This window comes from Thermobia domestica, chromosome 11, assembly GCF_964235325.1.
Source record: "Thermobia domestica chromosome 11, izTheDome1.hap1.1, whole genome shotgun sequence".
NCBI lineage: Eukaryota > Metazoa > Arthropoda > Insecta > Zygentoma > Lepismatidae > Thermobia > Thermobia domestica.
The window spans coordinates 128,971,637-128,989,237 of NC_137464.1; the positions used below are offsets into that span (position 1 = coordinate 128,971,637).

Consider the following 17,601-nt stretch of genomic DNA (forward strand, 5'->3'; position numbering starts at 1 on the left):
TAACAAACCTCATGCGTAACTACTTACAGCATGATAATGTTTACTTTTTCTGTTCTGATTAAACACAACATAATTTTATCTTATTAAGATTTGAATCAGATTACTTTTACAACAACAACAATAAAATGATATTAAAAATTGATTACTTATCGGATCCATCCACAATATTTACCAATATCCTACTCTGTGATTATACTTAAAACGAACCTATAAGTAGTAGGGTGGGCCGAAATTTTTTTTTTCAGATATTCAGAATTGAGTAGTTATCAAAAGTTGTGCATTGGTACGAAATGAAGCCATGTCAAATATGTTGATTTTAAAACAATTTTTAACCGGGCCCCCGTGGCCCTAAAGTTCCCATTTTTTTTGTTCAAATAAAATGGTTTTAGGTAATAAAAACATTTTACCAGACAATACTATTAATACATAAAACATGAAATGGTTTCAATATACGCAAATAACTATTAAGAGCTTAACTAACTTTCATAACTACCATATTAACACACGAAAAACCTTTGTGTTGAGCCCACCTCAGAACTCTCAGAGAATATAACGTTTTCGCATCTGGATGCAAAATACATAACACTGGCTTTCCGAAGGCGGCGCTTACATTGCTGAATTCAAATAAACTAGAAACAATATGGCTGCGAGCCTCTCTTCCTGTATTATCTTGACTTCGAATTAAGCATATGATTTTGAATTACAACTCAAAATGCAAAACGATCATTAACCCCATTAAGAAATGAGATATACCCCATTAAGAGCCAAATTAAAGAAATTTAAGAACGGTGCTCAGAAGTTACGTGATATTTTCTCTTGCAAATGCTGTGATAGATTAACCTGTAAGTGTGGTAAATCAAATTATATACCGCTTTTGGAGTGGGAGCTCATATTAGATCAGAGAAATCAGAGACAAATGACGAGTTGCAATGTAGATGAAGCAGAAACCCATAGGCTCGAAAGAAAGCATGACACACAGATCGATTATGATGCTACGGTACCAATTACAAGAGGGTTACAATCGTTAGCCTCAATTCCGTACTTGGAACATACATTAAGCGCTTCCACCCCGAATTCAGACGATGAAGAGTTCGCATGGAGCTATCGTTTAGAGAATAAAATCTAAAGTAAACCTAAATAAACAATAGTAAGCCCTAAACAAAGAGTACCGCAAAAGATTTAACAGGTATATCGAATAGGTCGGCTGCTAAAATTGTATCCGCTGTTTTAGAAGATATGAATTTACTGAACAAAACTAAGACAAAGTAGTAGATAAAAACAAAATCCGTACAAAACTAGCAAAAAAGAAAAAGAAACCGTCTACAGTGCAAAGCTACTAATTTTAAGGGTCTCTATTTTGATGGCCGAAAATACCAAACTATAGTTCTAATTGACAATTGCAATAGGCAAAGCACTGAAGAATATGCGGATTATATCGATTTGACCGATTGGTCAGAAGTAATAGTAACGAAACCTCCATTTTCGGCTAACGTATCAATAGAAGAACCAACCGAAATGATTGTGGAAAAGAGGAGGTTTCAGTTTGTCACGTTCGCCTTCCACACGCAGGCTTTGGAGAAGTGTCTAAAGGTAGTAACAGAATCTTCTTCAGAATTATGCGGTAGTGTTGCACGAGACGGTTATATTCGCGCAAAACTGGAAGCACGAAAGTATCTACCAAGCTTCGGACATAAATCTCAATATTTTGTTCCAGGATTCCGCTAAGGAGCTTTAAGTGAGAGGAGGGTGGGTGGGAGGAACTCGCTGTGTAGCCATCTCCACGTGGTGAGTTCTGCGCTGGTTTGGTGTTTGTTGGTCAATTTTTCAACCTTACCTTATGTATTTGTGTCCGTACTATTATATCTACTAAACACCAATCAGGCAAAGAGCTGCACATCAGATCAGAACATTTAAAATCCTGGGGTCAAGTTAAAGTATTAGGAATCTTAACCAATTTTCTATACATACTTAAAATAATGGTATATATTTTTTAAAAAAATAATAACACTTTTCGGACCCGCAGGGCCTGGTGAAATATTTTTATCTGCCTCTGTTTTGGGGAAGAAACATAGCATTATACAACTTTTGCACGGTACTCAAACTTAATTTTCCGAAAACAAATATTTCAATAATATTTTCACTACTCACAACCATATTTTTTCAGCATTAACGTTCTTTTGGGCTCCCGGGGCCCGGTTAAATATCTTTATATCCGGCTCTGTTTTGGTGAGGAAACATGACATTATAAATTTTGCACGGTACTCAAACTTAACTTTCTAAAAAAATATATTTCAAAAATATTTTCACTATTCACAACTATTTTTTTTAGATTAACGTTCTTTGGGGCCCCCGGGGCCCGGTTAAATATCCTTTAATCCGGCTGTTTTGGTGAGGAAACATAATATAACATTATACAACTTTTGCACGGTACTGAAACTTAATTTTCTAAAAATATATTTTAATAATATTTTCATTGCTGGCTACTTTTTTTTTTCAAAATTACCGTTTGTTCGGGCCGTCGGGGCCCGGTTAAATATCTTTTTATTCGGCTCTATTTTAGTGAAGAAACATAATATTATACAACTTTTGCACGGTACTCAAACTTAACTTTCTAAAAAAATATATTTCAAAAATATTTTCACTATTCACAACTATTTTTTTTAAATTAACGTTCTTTGGGGCCCCCGGGGCCCGGTTAAATATCCTTTAATCCGGCTGTTTTGGTGAGGAAACATAATATAACATTATACAACTTTTGCACGGTACTGAAACTTAACTTTCTAAAAATATATTTTAATAATATTTTCATTGCTGGCTACATTTTTTTTTCAAAATTAGCGTTCTTTTGGGCCCCCGGGGCCCGGTTAAATATATTTTTATCCGGATCTATTTTGGTGAAGAAACATAACGTAATATAACACAACTTTTGCATGGCACTCAAACTTAACTTTCTAAAAAAAATATATTTTAATAATGTTTTCATTGCTGGCTACTTATTTTTTTTCAAAATTAACGTTCTTTGGGGCCCTCGGGGCCCGGTTAAATATCTTTTAATCCGGCTCTGTTTTGGTGAGGAAACATAATATAACATTATACAACTTTTGCACGGTACTTAATCTTAATTTTCTAAAAAAAAAAAAAAAAAAAAAAAATTCGGCCGTTTTCGGCCCACCCTATAGGCAATAAATAGCACATTCTACAGTTTTCATCCTACAAAAGTTATTCTAGTGGCTACTCATCATATTTATGGTCTTAACATACATTTGCTACACCAAAATGCTAAACAGTAGTTTTTTTACTCTTATTTTTACCAAAATTTAACAGAATTTTTGCTTAACATGAACGTATTTGCAAACAGTAACACGCTTCATTTCATTGATGTCATTTACCTTATGAAGTGTGGATTTGTCCGAACGAAAATGTAGGCCTTTATTCTAAAGCTGAGCATAATAGGGGATGATGATGATGAGTGTATCTGTATCCTCCCCAATCAATGTCCTTGGATGTTGTTTTGATGACAGCTGCTTTGACGATGTCTGTCTGCATCTCCTGATGCATTAATAATACTGCAGCCCCTTTTCTGCAGTTCTTCTGCCACTATGTGAATTAGTGCCTGCTTTTGTTGCTAGATGTGGCAAGAAAATAATCTTTACCATACAAACTCTGTTGTTGTATTAAAGCCGATAGTCGAATGGGTGATTTGGCTTCGTCGATGATGTGTATTATCCTTGATGGAAGGACCAGCTTCTTAACCGTCAAAAACAGTTGCTTTACCATAATGTTTTATGGTAAGCTATGTGTATGAACGTGCAATGGCACCATGACTCTCGCTCTTCCTCCAAGGCAAGCGATGAAGAAGTAAACCACCATCTAACACATAATGTTCAGTTGGTGGAGCCGAATCCATGATAGCTTGCTTCAATTGGTTAATAATATACTCCTTCATCGTATGAGCCAGTTGAGCGTTGCTACTTTTACGAAAGATTTCTTTGGCTTCAAATAAGGCTGATAGAAATGGACTGAGCTCATAGCTCAATACACGCTCTGAAGAAAGTTCTCCAGTTTTTGACATTACGAAAAACCGCTGGTAGAAGAGAACAGAATCAGTAGTTCTGCCTTTGTCTATTTTAATTCTGGTCTCGTCGGCAAGGGTTTTTGCTCGGTCTTTTCTTTTAAACGACACACCAAAAATTGGCTTTCCAACCATATTTCGTACAATATTTTTCCCGACCGTCTCTGAATTATGTACATTGACATTCTTTTTGGCAATTACACCCGTAACAATATTTCTCAAAGATGGGTCTGGTGACAATGGCTTACAGGTTACAAGTTTTTCTTTGATCTTCTGCAAGTCGCAGGGGTCTCTTTTAATTCTTGACAATGTTGTTTCTCGATGCTGATGATTGATTGTGTAGGTAAGACCATTGAATTCCTGCATGACATCGTAATATTGAGATGAGATTGGTGTAGACATTGTCCACAAAGCATGCATTTCCTCAGTCATGCCACTTCCATGGGTCAACCCGCCACTGCTCTTCAAGGATCTCATTAATGTCTGGTCGATTACTAGATCTAGATTCACATGGAATCCCTTGGAAAATGCAGTATATACATCAGAATGTATGCTCTACAATTGATTCATTTCTTGCACGTAGAAGTATGCAGATTTTAGGTAGTCATAGTGTTCTCAGCAGCAAATATTGGCAGACAGTCTGACACCGCTTGCAGGTGCATCATCCTTAGACCCTGCGTGATCTGCTTTGATGAGTGATCGAGCAACCTGCAGCCTTCTCTGATAGTTGGTCTAAAGCAAACTTGTTTCTGACCCTTGGCCAAGCTCTGTCTTTCTTGTGTCAATAATTTCCTTTATTTCGATCAGCATATCCGACTTTATGGCACTTTCTGAGACAATTAAGTGGTTGAAACATCGGTCTATTAAAAGATGGCTACGAAAAGCTCTCTCTACTGATTTTTCGGTCATCATGTACAGTATTTTCACCGTAAAGAACTTCTATGATGTTCCGAAGTTCTGTCCCTTCCATCAGTGCGTCAATTGCACCGAGCAGATTCATAAATGTGTAAAAACATCAAAGTATCAGTACGATGTTTTTTAAAATGGTAATTCTGTGGTGCATCTGTAATGATTTGTGTAGCTTTCCAATATAAAGACTGGTCAAACGTTATAGTAGATGGAGCATGATTGGAAGCAAGTCTGCAAATGAAGTCTAGTGTAGATAAAATGCAAAACTTATCCCCAGAGTACAAGTCTATGATAGGTAAGAACATAATCAATGATTTACTGGATGTTCAAAATCTTGGTGAATAATCTGCATCATTCCTTACCATCCAGGGATTTCTTGTTTGAAGTTCAGCAAGAGCTCGAAAAGCACATCAATTGTATTATCATAGTTGTCAAGCAGTGGAGGTTCTTTGAAGACAACGGCATCACGAAGATGTTTTGCAAAACGATATTCTATAATTGTAATTTCACTCTTCACTGTCAAGTCCTGACTAGTTACATTTCTTCTTAGGATGACTCGATCCGTCTTTTGTCCTGGTGTGAGAATAGCTATGATCCCCATTCCGTGGAAAGTCCATCGGCCATCAATGATAAGTATATTGTGATCTACATTGTCCGCAGCGAAACAAAATGTCATGTCTGGTATTTTGGTATCACCTGTTAACCTATCTGCAGTAACTGAATCCGCTGCGTTCTTTCCAAACGCCGAACTTCTTCATACAAAGAACTAAATCCCAGAGCAAGCAGCGTATCCACAAGAAATTGTGACTGATATAAGTGATGAACCTGTACTGCAAGTCCAAGTTGTAAGATAGCAAAAATAGCGCATGGTGGAGCTGCCTTTGTAATTGCGTGACCTATTCCTGCTGCCTTTCGATTTATATTTTTACCTACAAAAGTACGATTTAACAATCTCTGCAGGGAATCAGGTATGAAAGAAAGGGTAAATTCTAGTTTCAGAAATGTTTCACTTGGATACTGATCTGTAAGGAGTGGAGAACGTAATATCACTTTTAATAAGAGGAGCTACTGTTTCGGTGATATCTCTTTTCTGTGATTCTTCATCCTCTTCAAGAGTGATGAAGTAAGATATGAGAATATGTTATGTATTTTCCCTTATCGTCACAATATCATGAAGACCTTCTTCTTGAACAAAATAAATAATTTTGTCTTAATTTTCTTCGATGTAACTCTTTCCAAATTGTTCTGAATATTCTCTTTCCAGAAATTCCTTCATTTTGTCCTGTAAGTGTGAAACTGTCAATTGCTTATTCCTCATTATTTTCTAGATAAGAGCAAATTTTCAAAAATGCTTGCTGTTGATCTTTGTTTTTGGGTCGGCCAGCCCTACTACGTTTCGCCTCTTGGGGCCGCGGTGGCTCAGTGGTAGAGCGTTCACCTCTGGTGCTAGGGGTCTCGGGTTCAAACCCTGTTCCCGCCAAGTGAACTTTGTGGTGGACAAACACCGTGTGTGTGGGTTTTCTCGGGGTTCTCCCGTTTCCTCCCACTTTCTTCATTCCACCATTTCATTCATTACTCATAATCACCGTCTCCTTTAGCCTAACCGGCATAACCGTGGGACGTAAAACTCAAAAATTTCATTTTTTACGTTTCGCGTCTTGTATCTGGAACTGTAGCGGTATGCAAAGCCCAGAACGAAAGTTGCTGCTACAAGAGTACTGGTAAATAGTCAGCGGTGTGCAGGTTATGTCAACAATATTCTGTTCTTCCTTTCACGGTACTCGCCCATTCATCTAAACGACTATTGTAAAACTCAATAATAATCTTCACAAATACTTCTGTCTTCACATAACTAATACCAGCACTTCCTGATGTAACTAATACCGCAGAAGAGACAATCTGTTTGACTGTTAAAAAAACCTTCAGATACCGTGGAACTTCTCTTTTGTGGTTCAGATTTTTTTTTTGTTTACTTTTAATGTCTTGAATGAGAGGTGATAAATGTTTTGAGTAGACATTACAATCTATTGTTCCTTCACAACTTCCTTTTCTTCTAAGGCTAAAGTGGTGTGCATTTTAGACATTGAGGAAAAGCTGTGAAATTATATGAAAACCTACAAAGAGGAATTACGAAACAAATGTGCCCCCTTCTGCCGTGGGCATCCCGCACCGCGCTCCAGTTAGTTACGGCACCGTTCAGGGTGCATGGTGCAGTTCTCTTTTTAGGAACATTTTCTAAGGCAGCAAGAGTTCTTTCTGATTTGTGAATTGAGTTGTATTTGGTAGAACTCTCTGATAAAAAAGACAATATACTCAAACACAAATAATCTTTTTCGAAATTCTAATGGAAAATGAAACAAATCGTCTTAAATATGTTACGTTTTTGAAGAGAAAAAAAGAGAAAAAAGTTATTGCACATTCTAATAATGGTGTCATTTCGATGCTATAACTTACAAATAGTCATGTTTACGTCATGGCTTCTTAGATGAGGTTCTAGTGAACGGGATTTCTACGTTGGTGTTCCTAAGTTCAAATCTCGTCCATTTTTGTTACTTTTTTCTTTTAGCTACACTTAGTTTATGCATTCCAGATCTTCAAGCTTGAAGCAGATATAATAGCAGCTAGTGAATTAAATGTAGCTATCATTATTTTCAAAGTTGAATATTGTAAGCTACTGACAAGTATGTCTTAACGTGTCATATTGGAAAATAATGTCAGCTACAATTAATTCACTGGCTGCTATTATATATGATTTAAACTTGAAGATCTGAATGCGTAAACTGAGGGTAGCTAAAATAAAAAAGTAACAAGAATTGACAAGACCTAGGACCACCAGGGTAGGAATACCGTTCACTAAATCCTCATCTGATAAGTCACGACATAAACACTGATATTTGTAAGTTATAAATTTGCATAAATTTGTAAGTTACATATATTACAGTAAAAATGATTTTTTTTTTTATTACCACCCGACTGTCGTCGTTGTGCAAACATACTGATGATGATGTGACGTAGGGAAATGAATTACATAAAGGTAGTAGGATTTAATATCAAAATTGAACAATCGCAAGTTAAAGAAAAGCATGTAATAACAAATATCATATTTGAAAATAATTTTGTCTTAAACTAGCTGCGACTACATTTACTTCAAAATTGAACTTCTGGAGTGCACAGTATAAGCGTGGCTAGAAGAAAGTCAATAAGAATGGTCAAGACCATCCAAGTAGGAATCCCTTACACTAAACATCCATGCAACACAACGACGCAAAGTATTTGGCACCACATTATCAGATAATGCTATAAAATGTAACTTAATTAACACAATAGGAATGAACTTTTACTGCCTTAAGAAGTGTTACTGAACAAGGGGAAGTTCATTATACACCCTGTAACTAAGCTACAAGAGGTCTGCACCCCATTTGAACAGCGCATCCACCGAGACAACGTTTGGAATATCCCAATTTTAGTACGTAAAGGAAAATTATGTGACAGATTTCAAAGAATTCTCCGTGGCTGAGTGGATAAAGTCATGGTTTGATAACTAGAAGGTTCTTGGTTCGAAACCCGGCTCGGAAGCTAAAGATTTTTTAAAAATTCTTATTTCCCCACATCTTAAGATCTTGCCCCCTTCGCAATCATCTGATTCTGTAAAAAGAGTTCTCCATCTTAATATGACAACTGCCTAATGTGATCCTCGCAGTTCGGAACCTTTCCTTCTGTTTCAGTCACAATTTTCATGATAATATGGATGCTGTCCAATCATTTTTCTCCATGTGGTTCGGACTCCATGTTAATCATTAGGTCTCGTCATCTATAGCCTCGCTGCTGAAAGGGGCGTTAAACTCAAAATCAACTCAACTCAACTAAATTTGTATATGTAAATCATCCCTTTCTGTTTCCATATTTGAATCTCCCTCTCAATGTCCTCCATGAACTTATATGGCTTGAGATCAACTCTTCGACTCTTGAAACCAAAAGTAAGCGGTCTAGCAATGTGGTATGATAACTATATAGGTTTGTTGTTAAAAGCAGCGTGATTTTCGATCTTACCCGGGGGCAAGGGGAGGCGGAGATTCTCCGCTGACATAATAGTTTCATATTTTTATTAGTAAAAAGATGAAATCTTTAAGTTTTCCGTCCCATGATTATGCGGGATAGGCTAAAGGAGACGGTGATGATGAGCAATTAATGAAATGGTGGAATGAAGAAAGTGGGAGGAAACGGGAGAACTCACGCCCACGGTGTCTGTCCACCACAAAGTTTACTTGGCGTGAGCTGAGATCGAACTTTTTTTTATTAGTATACTAGCAGCGTTCACCCCGCTTCGCTGCGGTCACCCCGGAACGCAATAAACTTTGTTACTTAGATAATTTTTACTTTTTCGCTTTCAAGTGATATGATAAAAACCATAGAAGATTGCAGTAAATGTTAACATTATATCGCCTGTCATTTATGTTAACCCGCCCCGCTTCGCTGCGGTCACCCCGGAACGCAATAAACTTTGTTACTTAGATAATTTTTACTTTTTCGCTTTCAAGTGATATGATAAAAACCATAGTAGATTGCACTAATGTTAACATTATATCGCCTGTCATTTATGTTAACCCGCCGAGTGACACGGTCATGCGGGTTGCATATAAATACGTTTATTTTTACCTATGATGAACTAACAAAGGATTTGTACGTTATGAACACTTGAATGGTCAATTATCTCAAGACACTGGTAATTAAAAATTAAAGTGATATGATAAAAACCATCTAGGGTCCAAATCCTAATAACCCCCCAAAAATGAAAGAAATTGGTTCAGCCGTATTAGCGTGATGAGGGAACAAAGGATTTGTACGTTCTCTTTTATATATAAGACTAGCAGCGTTCACCCCGCTTCGCTGGGGTCACCCCGGAACGCAATAAACTTTGTTACTTAGATAATTTTTACTTTTTCGCTTTCAAGTGATATGATAAAAACCATAGTAGATTGCAGTAAATGTTAACATTATATCGCCTGTCATTTATGTTAACCCGCCGAGTGACACGGTCATGCGGGTTGCATATAAATACGTTTATTTTTACCTATGATGAACTAACAAAGGATTTGTACGTTATGGACACTTGAATGGTCAATTATCTCAAGACACTGGTAATTCAAAATTAAAGTGATATGATAAAAACCATCTAGGGTCCAAATCCTAATAACCCCCCAAAAATGAAAGAAATTGGTTCAGCCGTATTAGCGTGATGAGGGAACAAAGGATTTGTGCGTTCTCTTTTATATATAAGATTATTATACATGTTATCAAATAGTATGTATTTGTCATGCTCAAGGGAGTGGGGCAATTACACCCTTCTGTCCTGTCCAAATGACGCCAACTGAAAAATTTGCTTGCAATTACTGAAAAGAAATTAATAACACTCATTTCTGTCAGTAGTTTTTAGAGGTCTGCGCGCGCATTACTGACTTTGGGAAGCACTAATCCTACTGCTATGATTAACAATTTTCATAGATTTCACAAGGAGCATCTTTCTAGGTTGATGTGATATGCAGTCTTTGAAGAAGGGAAAGATTGCAAATAAGGGCGTTTATGAAGCTGGGAAACATTTTGTTACATTTTGTATTATTCATGTTCTAGAAAGGCATTGCAGAACAAACGAATGAAAGAGACGGTGTTAGGGCTATAAACCTTGTAAACTGGTTCGCGTTTTTTTTTTTTTTCGTCTGATGGAAAGAGTATATTACGTCACTTACGGCTTTAGACAAGGAGTGGTGAAGGAGGGCGTGAGGTGAGTTGAATACTGGAAGTAATTAGTCGATGAGCAGTGTATTTCTGAACATATAAGCACACGGCGCAACAGTTTGTTTCTAAGTTGAACTTTCTGTAACATTTTCTATGCATCGAACTGTACCTGGTCATTTACTGGTCAGTTCACCCTAAATTTAATTTGGTAAATTTTATTGAGTAAATATTTTTTTTTATCAAATACAATGTTCTTCATGAGTAAATTTGCAAGGACAAACATTTCATTTTTTTTTCAATTGATATATATTTGTTTAAAATTATAATTATTATTTCCTTTTCTGTTTTGTCGTTTCTGTTTAACACTAAATTTTCAGACTTATTTCTTTTTATTTTTGGAATATCTTCAATGAATAAAAAAAAAACGTTTCAAAATTAAGGCACTTATTTAATGGAAACTTTAATGCAATAACTTGTGAAGATAGGTGAAAATTACTAAAATGGAAAGTAATATACTATACATATGGTTTCGACCTGCATTAATCGAGAGTACTCAAGAAGGTTTCGTAGCTGGAATGTTACTTCAGCAAGTTCCTGGAGGTCTGGTGAAACGGATTAACTAAATAATCAGATATTATGCTCGAAAAGTGAATTTTTTACAGTCATAAATTCAGTAAGTTGTCGAATTTTTCAGAAAACATAGGTAATATATTTTAATTTTTCTTGTTATTTATTACAGAAATTGGCGAGCTATGCTTCAAGATTTGTTTATACTATATTCAGTTCCTAAGGAATCGCCATATATTATTTAAAAAAAAATTGGCGACCCCATTGCCATAGGTCTATTTCTAACTGAATTTGAACGGAAATTATTTTCAGAAATATCGTCTAGAAAATCCTCTATTTCGAACTTGAACGGTGAAATATCCACAGAATTGTCGTCGGTAAAACCCGAAATTAAGAAAGTGAAGTGACGGTTAACGAAAAATTTAAGTCAGGTCCAGCTAAAATTTTCAGAGAAAGTGTTTTTGTGTAAATAATGTAACTAAAGTAAAATCTGATTTGTCGATTTTAACAAACGAGGTTCGCAAAAATTATATCCCAGTGTCCCAAATACTGTAATGAAAATTAGTGTAGTAGTTAGTGATTTGATATACATGGTTTCCAGGAGAACTGTGAATGAAAATTACCTATATAAAGGAACAGCAGACTGAAGACTGCCAAAAGTTAAAGGATGTAAATGAGAGAACCGCGAAAACGATTAAAGTTTTAGAACGGGATACTGTAGCTGTGTTTAGGTGTAATTTAGAAAAAACGTCGAGAAAACAAAGAGAATTTAAATATTCCTCTTAGATCTTTGTGATGTCGACATTGCCAGCCCTGGTAAACAGATTGTAACAGTTTACACCAGAGTGCGTGAGAGAAATACACTATCTAAATAAAGCGCTGGACGTTTCGACTGAACAAATATATAATTGCCATGTAGAGATCAGTCATAGAATATAACAAAAACAGAAAAAGTAAAAAAAAAAAAAAAAAAAAGGCATACAAGTGGCGGGTGGCCTAAGCTTGTAGGTTGCACAACAAAATGAACATTGAAATATATACACAATAAAAAAGACAAATCCGAGGTGCGTGGCGTAATCAGTAAAGTCTTACTTCCGTAGTTGTCGACAGTTTAAGCTTGGATTTAAGTCCTGTTTATAATTTTTTTTTTTTAAATTACATTTATTTGGATGGGGAGGTAAAGAGTACAGTGGAATATTATGCACGAATGTTTGATTATTATAAAACATGTCAAAACCACGCAATGTATAATCAAAACTGGTGACGTCATTCAAATAATTTAACAAGCAATTCGATGGTGAGTAAAGTAAGTTAGTTAACTTAATATGATTATTATGTATGTATTATTTACTCTAAAAATGCTAGTATCATGGCTTTATCCAAGTGCTTATAGTGACACTCACAAAGTGCAAGGATTGTCCTAAAATGAAAGAAGAGAATATCTTACGGAACTTCATATCATAGGCACAACTGGAACCATGTAACGTGTTCCTGTCACCACGGCATGGCAAGTCCTCAGGTTGCGGATAGAAGAGAAGGCCTCTAGATATAGAGGTTAGCTGCGAATATACTCAATAAGCAGTCGCGGACAGACAAGGAGTGGTCCTCCAGGTTGGGGGTTTGCGGCGTAAGGCTAACAACTTCATCCTGAAAAAAAAAAAAAAAAAAAAAAAAAACTTGTTCAGCAACATTCCCAGAAGCCACGGACAACGACTGACAACTTGACACCACCTCAGCAAAAAAAAAAAAAATAATAATAAATAAATAAATAAAAAAAATAAAAAAATAAAAAAAAAAGACGAGATTTGGAACATGGAATACTAGATGTCTTCATAGGTCAGGTGCGTTAAAATCCGTAACGAGTGAGTTAGAGAAATACAGGATAGACTTAGTAAGAGTCCAGAAAATTAGGTGAGTAGGAAATGAAACTGTGAATTCCTAAAGTTTTACATTCTTTTACGGGGAAGGAAATAAAAATCAATTAGGAACAGGGTTTTCGTTCACAAACGAATAATATCAGAAATTAAGCGGGTTGAATTTGTTACTGACATACTTTCTTTTATAACTATTAAGGGTCGGTGGCGTGATATTATTGTTTTAAATGTACATGCCCCAACAGAAGATAAGGATGATATAAAGGACAGTTTTTACGAAGAAGTGGAACGAATATTTGACCAATTCCCGTGATACCATATGAGAATTCTATTAGGGGATTTCAATGCGAAGGTAGGACGAGAGGATATTTTCAAACCAATTATAGGGAACGAAAGTCTGCATAAGGAAAGTAATGACAACGGTGTTAGACTCGTGAACTTCGCAACATCCAAAAACCTCATCGTGAAGAGTACAAAATTCCCACATCGCGACGTTCATAAATACACTTGGACCTCACCAGACGGAAAAACATATAATCAAATTGATCACTAGATAGAAGAAGACAATCTAGCATAATTGATGTCCGGTTGTTTAGAGGGGCTGATCGTGACACTGCGATAGTAGCGATAATATGAGAGAGATTATCGTTGAATAAAGGCAATATTCAATGTCTGAAAACGGAGAGATTTAATCTAAAGAAATTAGAAGAGAGATAGGTAAGGGAAGAGTACCAGGTTCAAGTTTCGAATAGATTCTCGGCTTTAGAAGATTCGGAGTGCACTAGTGTTGAGGATACTTGATTTAAATTAGAGATAGCATTAAAATTTCGGCAAAAGAAAAATTGGGACACGCGGAAATACGTAGAAACAAACCTTGGATCGACCAGGAATGTATTAAACTACCAGAGAAGAGAAATCAGGCAAAATTACTTTGGCTACACAATCCGAATTAAATAACTACACAAAATTTCGTAGATATCAGGCGGGAAACTTCCATAACTTTTAGAACAAAGAAACGCAATTTTTGGAAACCTAAAATTAAGGAACTTTGAAGCTAATAGTAAGAATAAGAACATTCGGGACATATATATGGGAATCAACGAATTTAAGAAAGGCTATCAGCCTCGAGCTTATACATTAAAGAAAGCTGACGGAACAGTTTTCAGTGATAGCATGTTAAATAGATGGAAAGATTTACTTGACGATTTGCTTAACAGGCAGCCGCCAAAACTTATGTGCGTGGAGAAAATGAGATACACGCCGCAGAACCGTATATTCCAGAACCCAACCGAATAGAAGTAGAAATTGCTATAAAGAAATTAAAGAAACACAAATCTCCGGATGTAGACGAAATTCCGCCTGAGTTAATTTTAGCTGGAGCCGACAAGTTGTGAAACAAGATACACAAACTCATTCTCCTTATCTGCAACAAGGAAGAATTGAAAAAAAAAAAGGAAAGAATCAATCATTGTTCTAATTCACAAGAAAGTCAACAAAACTGACTGTAATAATTACCGAGACATTTCTCTTTTGTCAACATCCTATAAAATCCTTCCAAACATTCTATTAGCAAGATGACTCCGTACGCAGATGTAATTATTGGAGATTATCAGTGCGGATTTAGACGAAATCGATCAACTATCGACCAAAAATTTAGCATTCGCCAAATATTCAAAAAGAAGTCGGATTACAATACCTCGGTACATTAACTATTTATTGGTTTTAGAAAGGCTTACGACTCGGTTAAGAGAGCAACGTTGTACAACGTTCTTACAGAATTTGGAATACTGAAAAACTAATTACATTAATTAAGGTATGCTTAAATGAGTCACAAAGTAAAGTCCGGGTAGGAAAACTTTTGTTCACGAGTTTTCACGTCGAGAATGGTCTGAAACAAAGAGATGCGTTGTCGCCATTATTATTCAACTTTGCTCTGGAATACGCTATAAGGAAAATCAAAGGTAGCAACCAGACCCAGAGTTGAACGGTGTTCACCAGGTTATGCCGTATGCTGCTGATGTAAATTTAATAGGGGATGATAGGAGAACAATAGAAGGAAATGCAAAGGTCTTATTAAACGCTTGCAGGGAGATGGGTTTAGAAGTAAATGCAGAGAAAACTAAATACATGGAAGTGCTTCGGGACCGTAATACGGCAAATTATGATTGCGTTAAAATATTAAATAATACTTTTGATAAAGTGGATACTTTCAAATATCTAGGATCAGTATTAACAGACGAAAATTATATTCACGAAGAAATTAAAGGTCGACTAAAAACAGGAAATTCGTGTTATTATTCAGTTCAAAATCTCTTGTCGTCGCGAATTCTGTCTAGGAATTTGAAGCTTAAAATATATAAAACGATAATCATGCCTGTTGTTCTGTATGGTTGCGAAACATGGTCGCCTACTCTGCGGGAAGAACATAGACTGAAAGTGTTTGAGAACAAGATCCTGAGACGAATATTCGGACCCAAGAGGAACGGGAATGGAGAATGGCGGAAACTTCATAACGAGGAACATAATTTATACGGTTTACCAAACATTGTTAGGGTCATAAAGTTTAGAAGTCTTAGGTGGGCAGGCCATGTAGCCAGGATGGAAAAAAGTAGAAACTCTTTTAAACTCTTAACTGGAAGACCAATCGGAAAACGACCATTAGAAAGACTTAGGCGCAGATGGGAGGACAATATTAAGATGGATCTCGCAGAAATAGGAAGACAAAGTAGAAACTGAATCCACTTGGCTAAGGATAGACGTCAGTAGAGAGCTTTTGTGAACGCAACATCGAATCTCCAGCTTCCATAGGCCATATAGTTAGTTATTCACAACTGGAACATGGTATCAGTTTCTTAAGAGCAAGTTTCCCATTCGAAGCCATATAATTTCCCGATTAGATCTCGATGGCAACTAAAACAGAGATTTGATCATTTATGTTAAGTAAAATTTAAATGTGACACTTATTTAGGAAATGCCGTGTTTCCATTACCAGCTTGTCGGGTCGGGTCAGTTCACTTTGGTCAACTGAGTTTAGGTTGAGCTTAAACTCGGCTGGAGTCGAAAGCTGCTGTTTTTTACTAGCTGCCTAATTAACCCTCCTAAGGTCCTCGTTTGGTGTGTACACATAAGGTCCTCGGGTCCATTTGGACCCATTATGCTTTTTTCATGTATATACTTGAATGGTGGAGCAGTAAAGTTAGTTTACTTGTTTGCGTGTCACCGCTAAACCATCTTGACTTGTGTACTAAGGCTTTGCACGTTGTACAAGGGTGTAGGAGTGAAGTATATGCACATTTCACTCCTATGATCTTGTACAAACTGTAAGTGAGTAGTTTTTTTATACACTCAATCAAGGTCATTAAAATTTAATTCATGTAATAAACTTTTCTTCTGTTTAGTGATAGTCCTATGTACATATTTTAACATTGTAGCTTTACGTAATTACTTGTTAAAAATATTTACATTATAGCAAAATAAATAATGATATACAAAGTCTGTTTTAGTTGTTAGAAGTATGTATTTTAGAAACCTTTCAAGAAATAATGTCTCCTAGAACCTATCTTTTCTGTATAATTGTGTAAGTGCGCATTCTTTCTAGCTTCAACAAATTTTAGGATAAGAAAATATACATTTTAATTTATAAACCCTTGTACAAAATTGAGCACGTACATGTATGGCACGAATTTATTCCCGTGCTTACATTCTCTGAGATGCTTGAGTAAAATTTCTTGGAACTGTTCACTATATATATATATATATCGCTTCAACGTTTTTTATATACAACTTGTGCAGGTATAATTCACATGCTTCTTACAAGTAAATTTCTGACACTTTATGCAACGTAATGTGCTTTTGTTGTCTGTATTTACACACAAATGACATCTTCCTCTTTTTCTTGATGGAGTAATAGACGACGAGCTCCGTGACTGTTGCAAACTGTCGGCTTCCTTCTGAATTCTTTGCACTATGTTCTTTGAAGCTGATGATCTTGGTAGTGCCGATCTTCTTTCAGTCTGTTGATTGATCAAGTTAGCTCCCAGGTTTTCCAAGAAAATCCTTCGCCTATCGAAACATTTTTCTCTCCATGCTGGATTCACAGACTTGAATAGTACGTATGCGTTAACAGCTGAAATAGCATGTTGCAAAACACCACAATTGGCCATCTGTTAGTCTTCTTCTTGCAAGAATAAGCGGAAATCATTCTATCTAAAGTATCGATAATCCTTTTGTTGCATTGTATGTTGTGATTATTTCCGGTTTTTTTCTCCTGATTATCACTTACTTTCTTATCACCATGCGTGGTACCTTGTAAGATAACACATTTATTTTTCTTTGGAACATAGGACACTAGAGTTGTATCCTTTGTAAACGCAAATGTGGACTCATATCTCTGCTTATTCTTGGTATTCAGGAGTGCAGGTGGTATTGAAGGTTAATTTTTTCTGA

The 17,601-nt window shown here is 36.1% G+C and overlaps 2 protein-coding genes across 3 annotated transcripts in view; one reads left to right on the top strand and one right to left on the bottom strand.

Moving 5' to 3' along the window:
* snRNP-U1-C (small ribonucleoprotein particle U1 subunit C) overlaps positions 1-17,601 on the top strand; it is a 272,411-nt gene that overhangs the window by 183,861 nt on the left and 70,949 nt on the right. The window lies entirely within an intron of this gene.
* Positions 3,794-4,504, bottom strand: LOC145665275 (uncharacterized). The gene has a single exon (XM_081732569.1). The coding sequence runs from the start codon at positions 4,502-4,504 to the stop codon at positions 3,794-3,796; it is 711 nt and encodes a 236-aa protein (XP_081588695.1).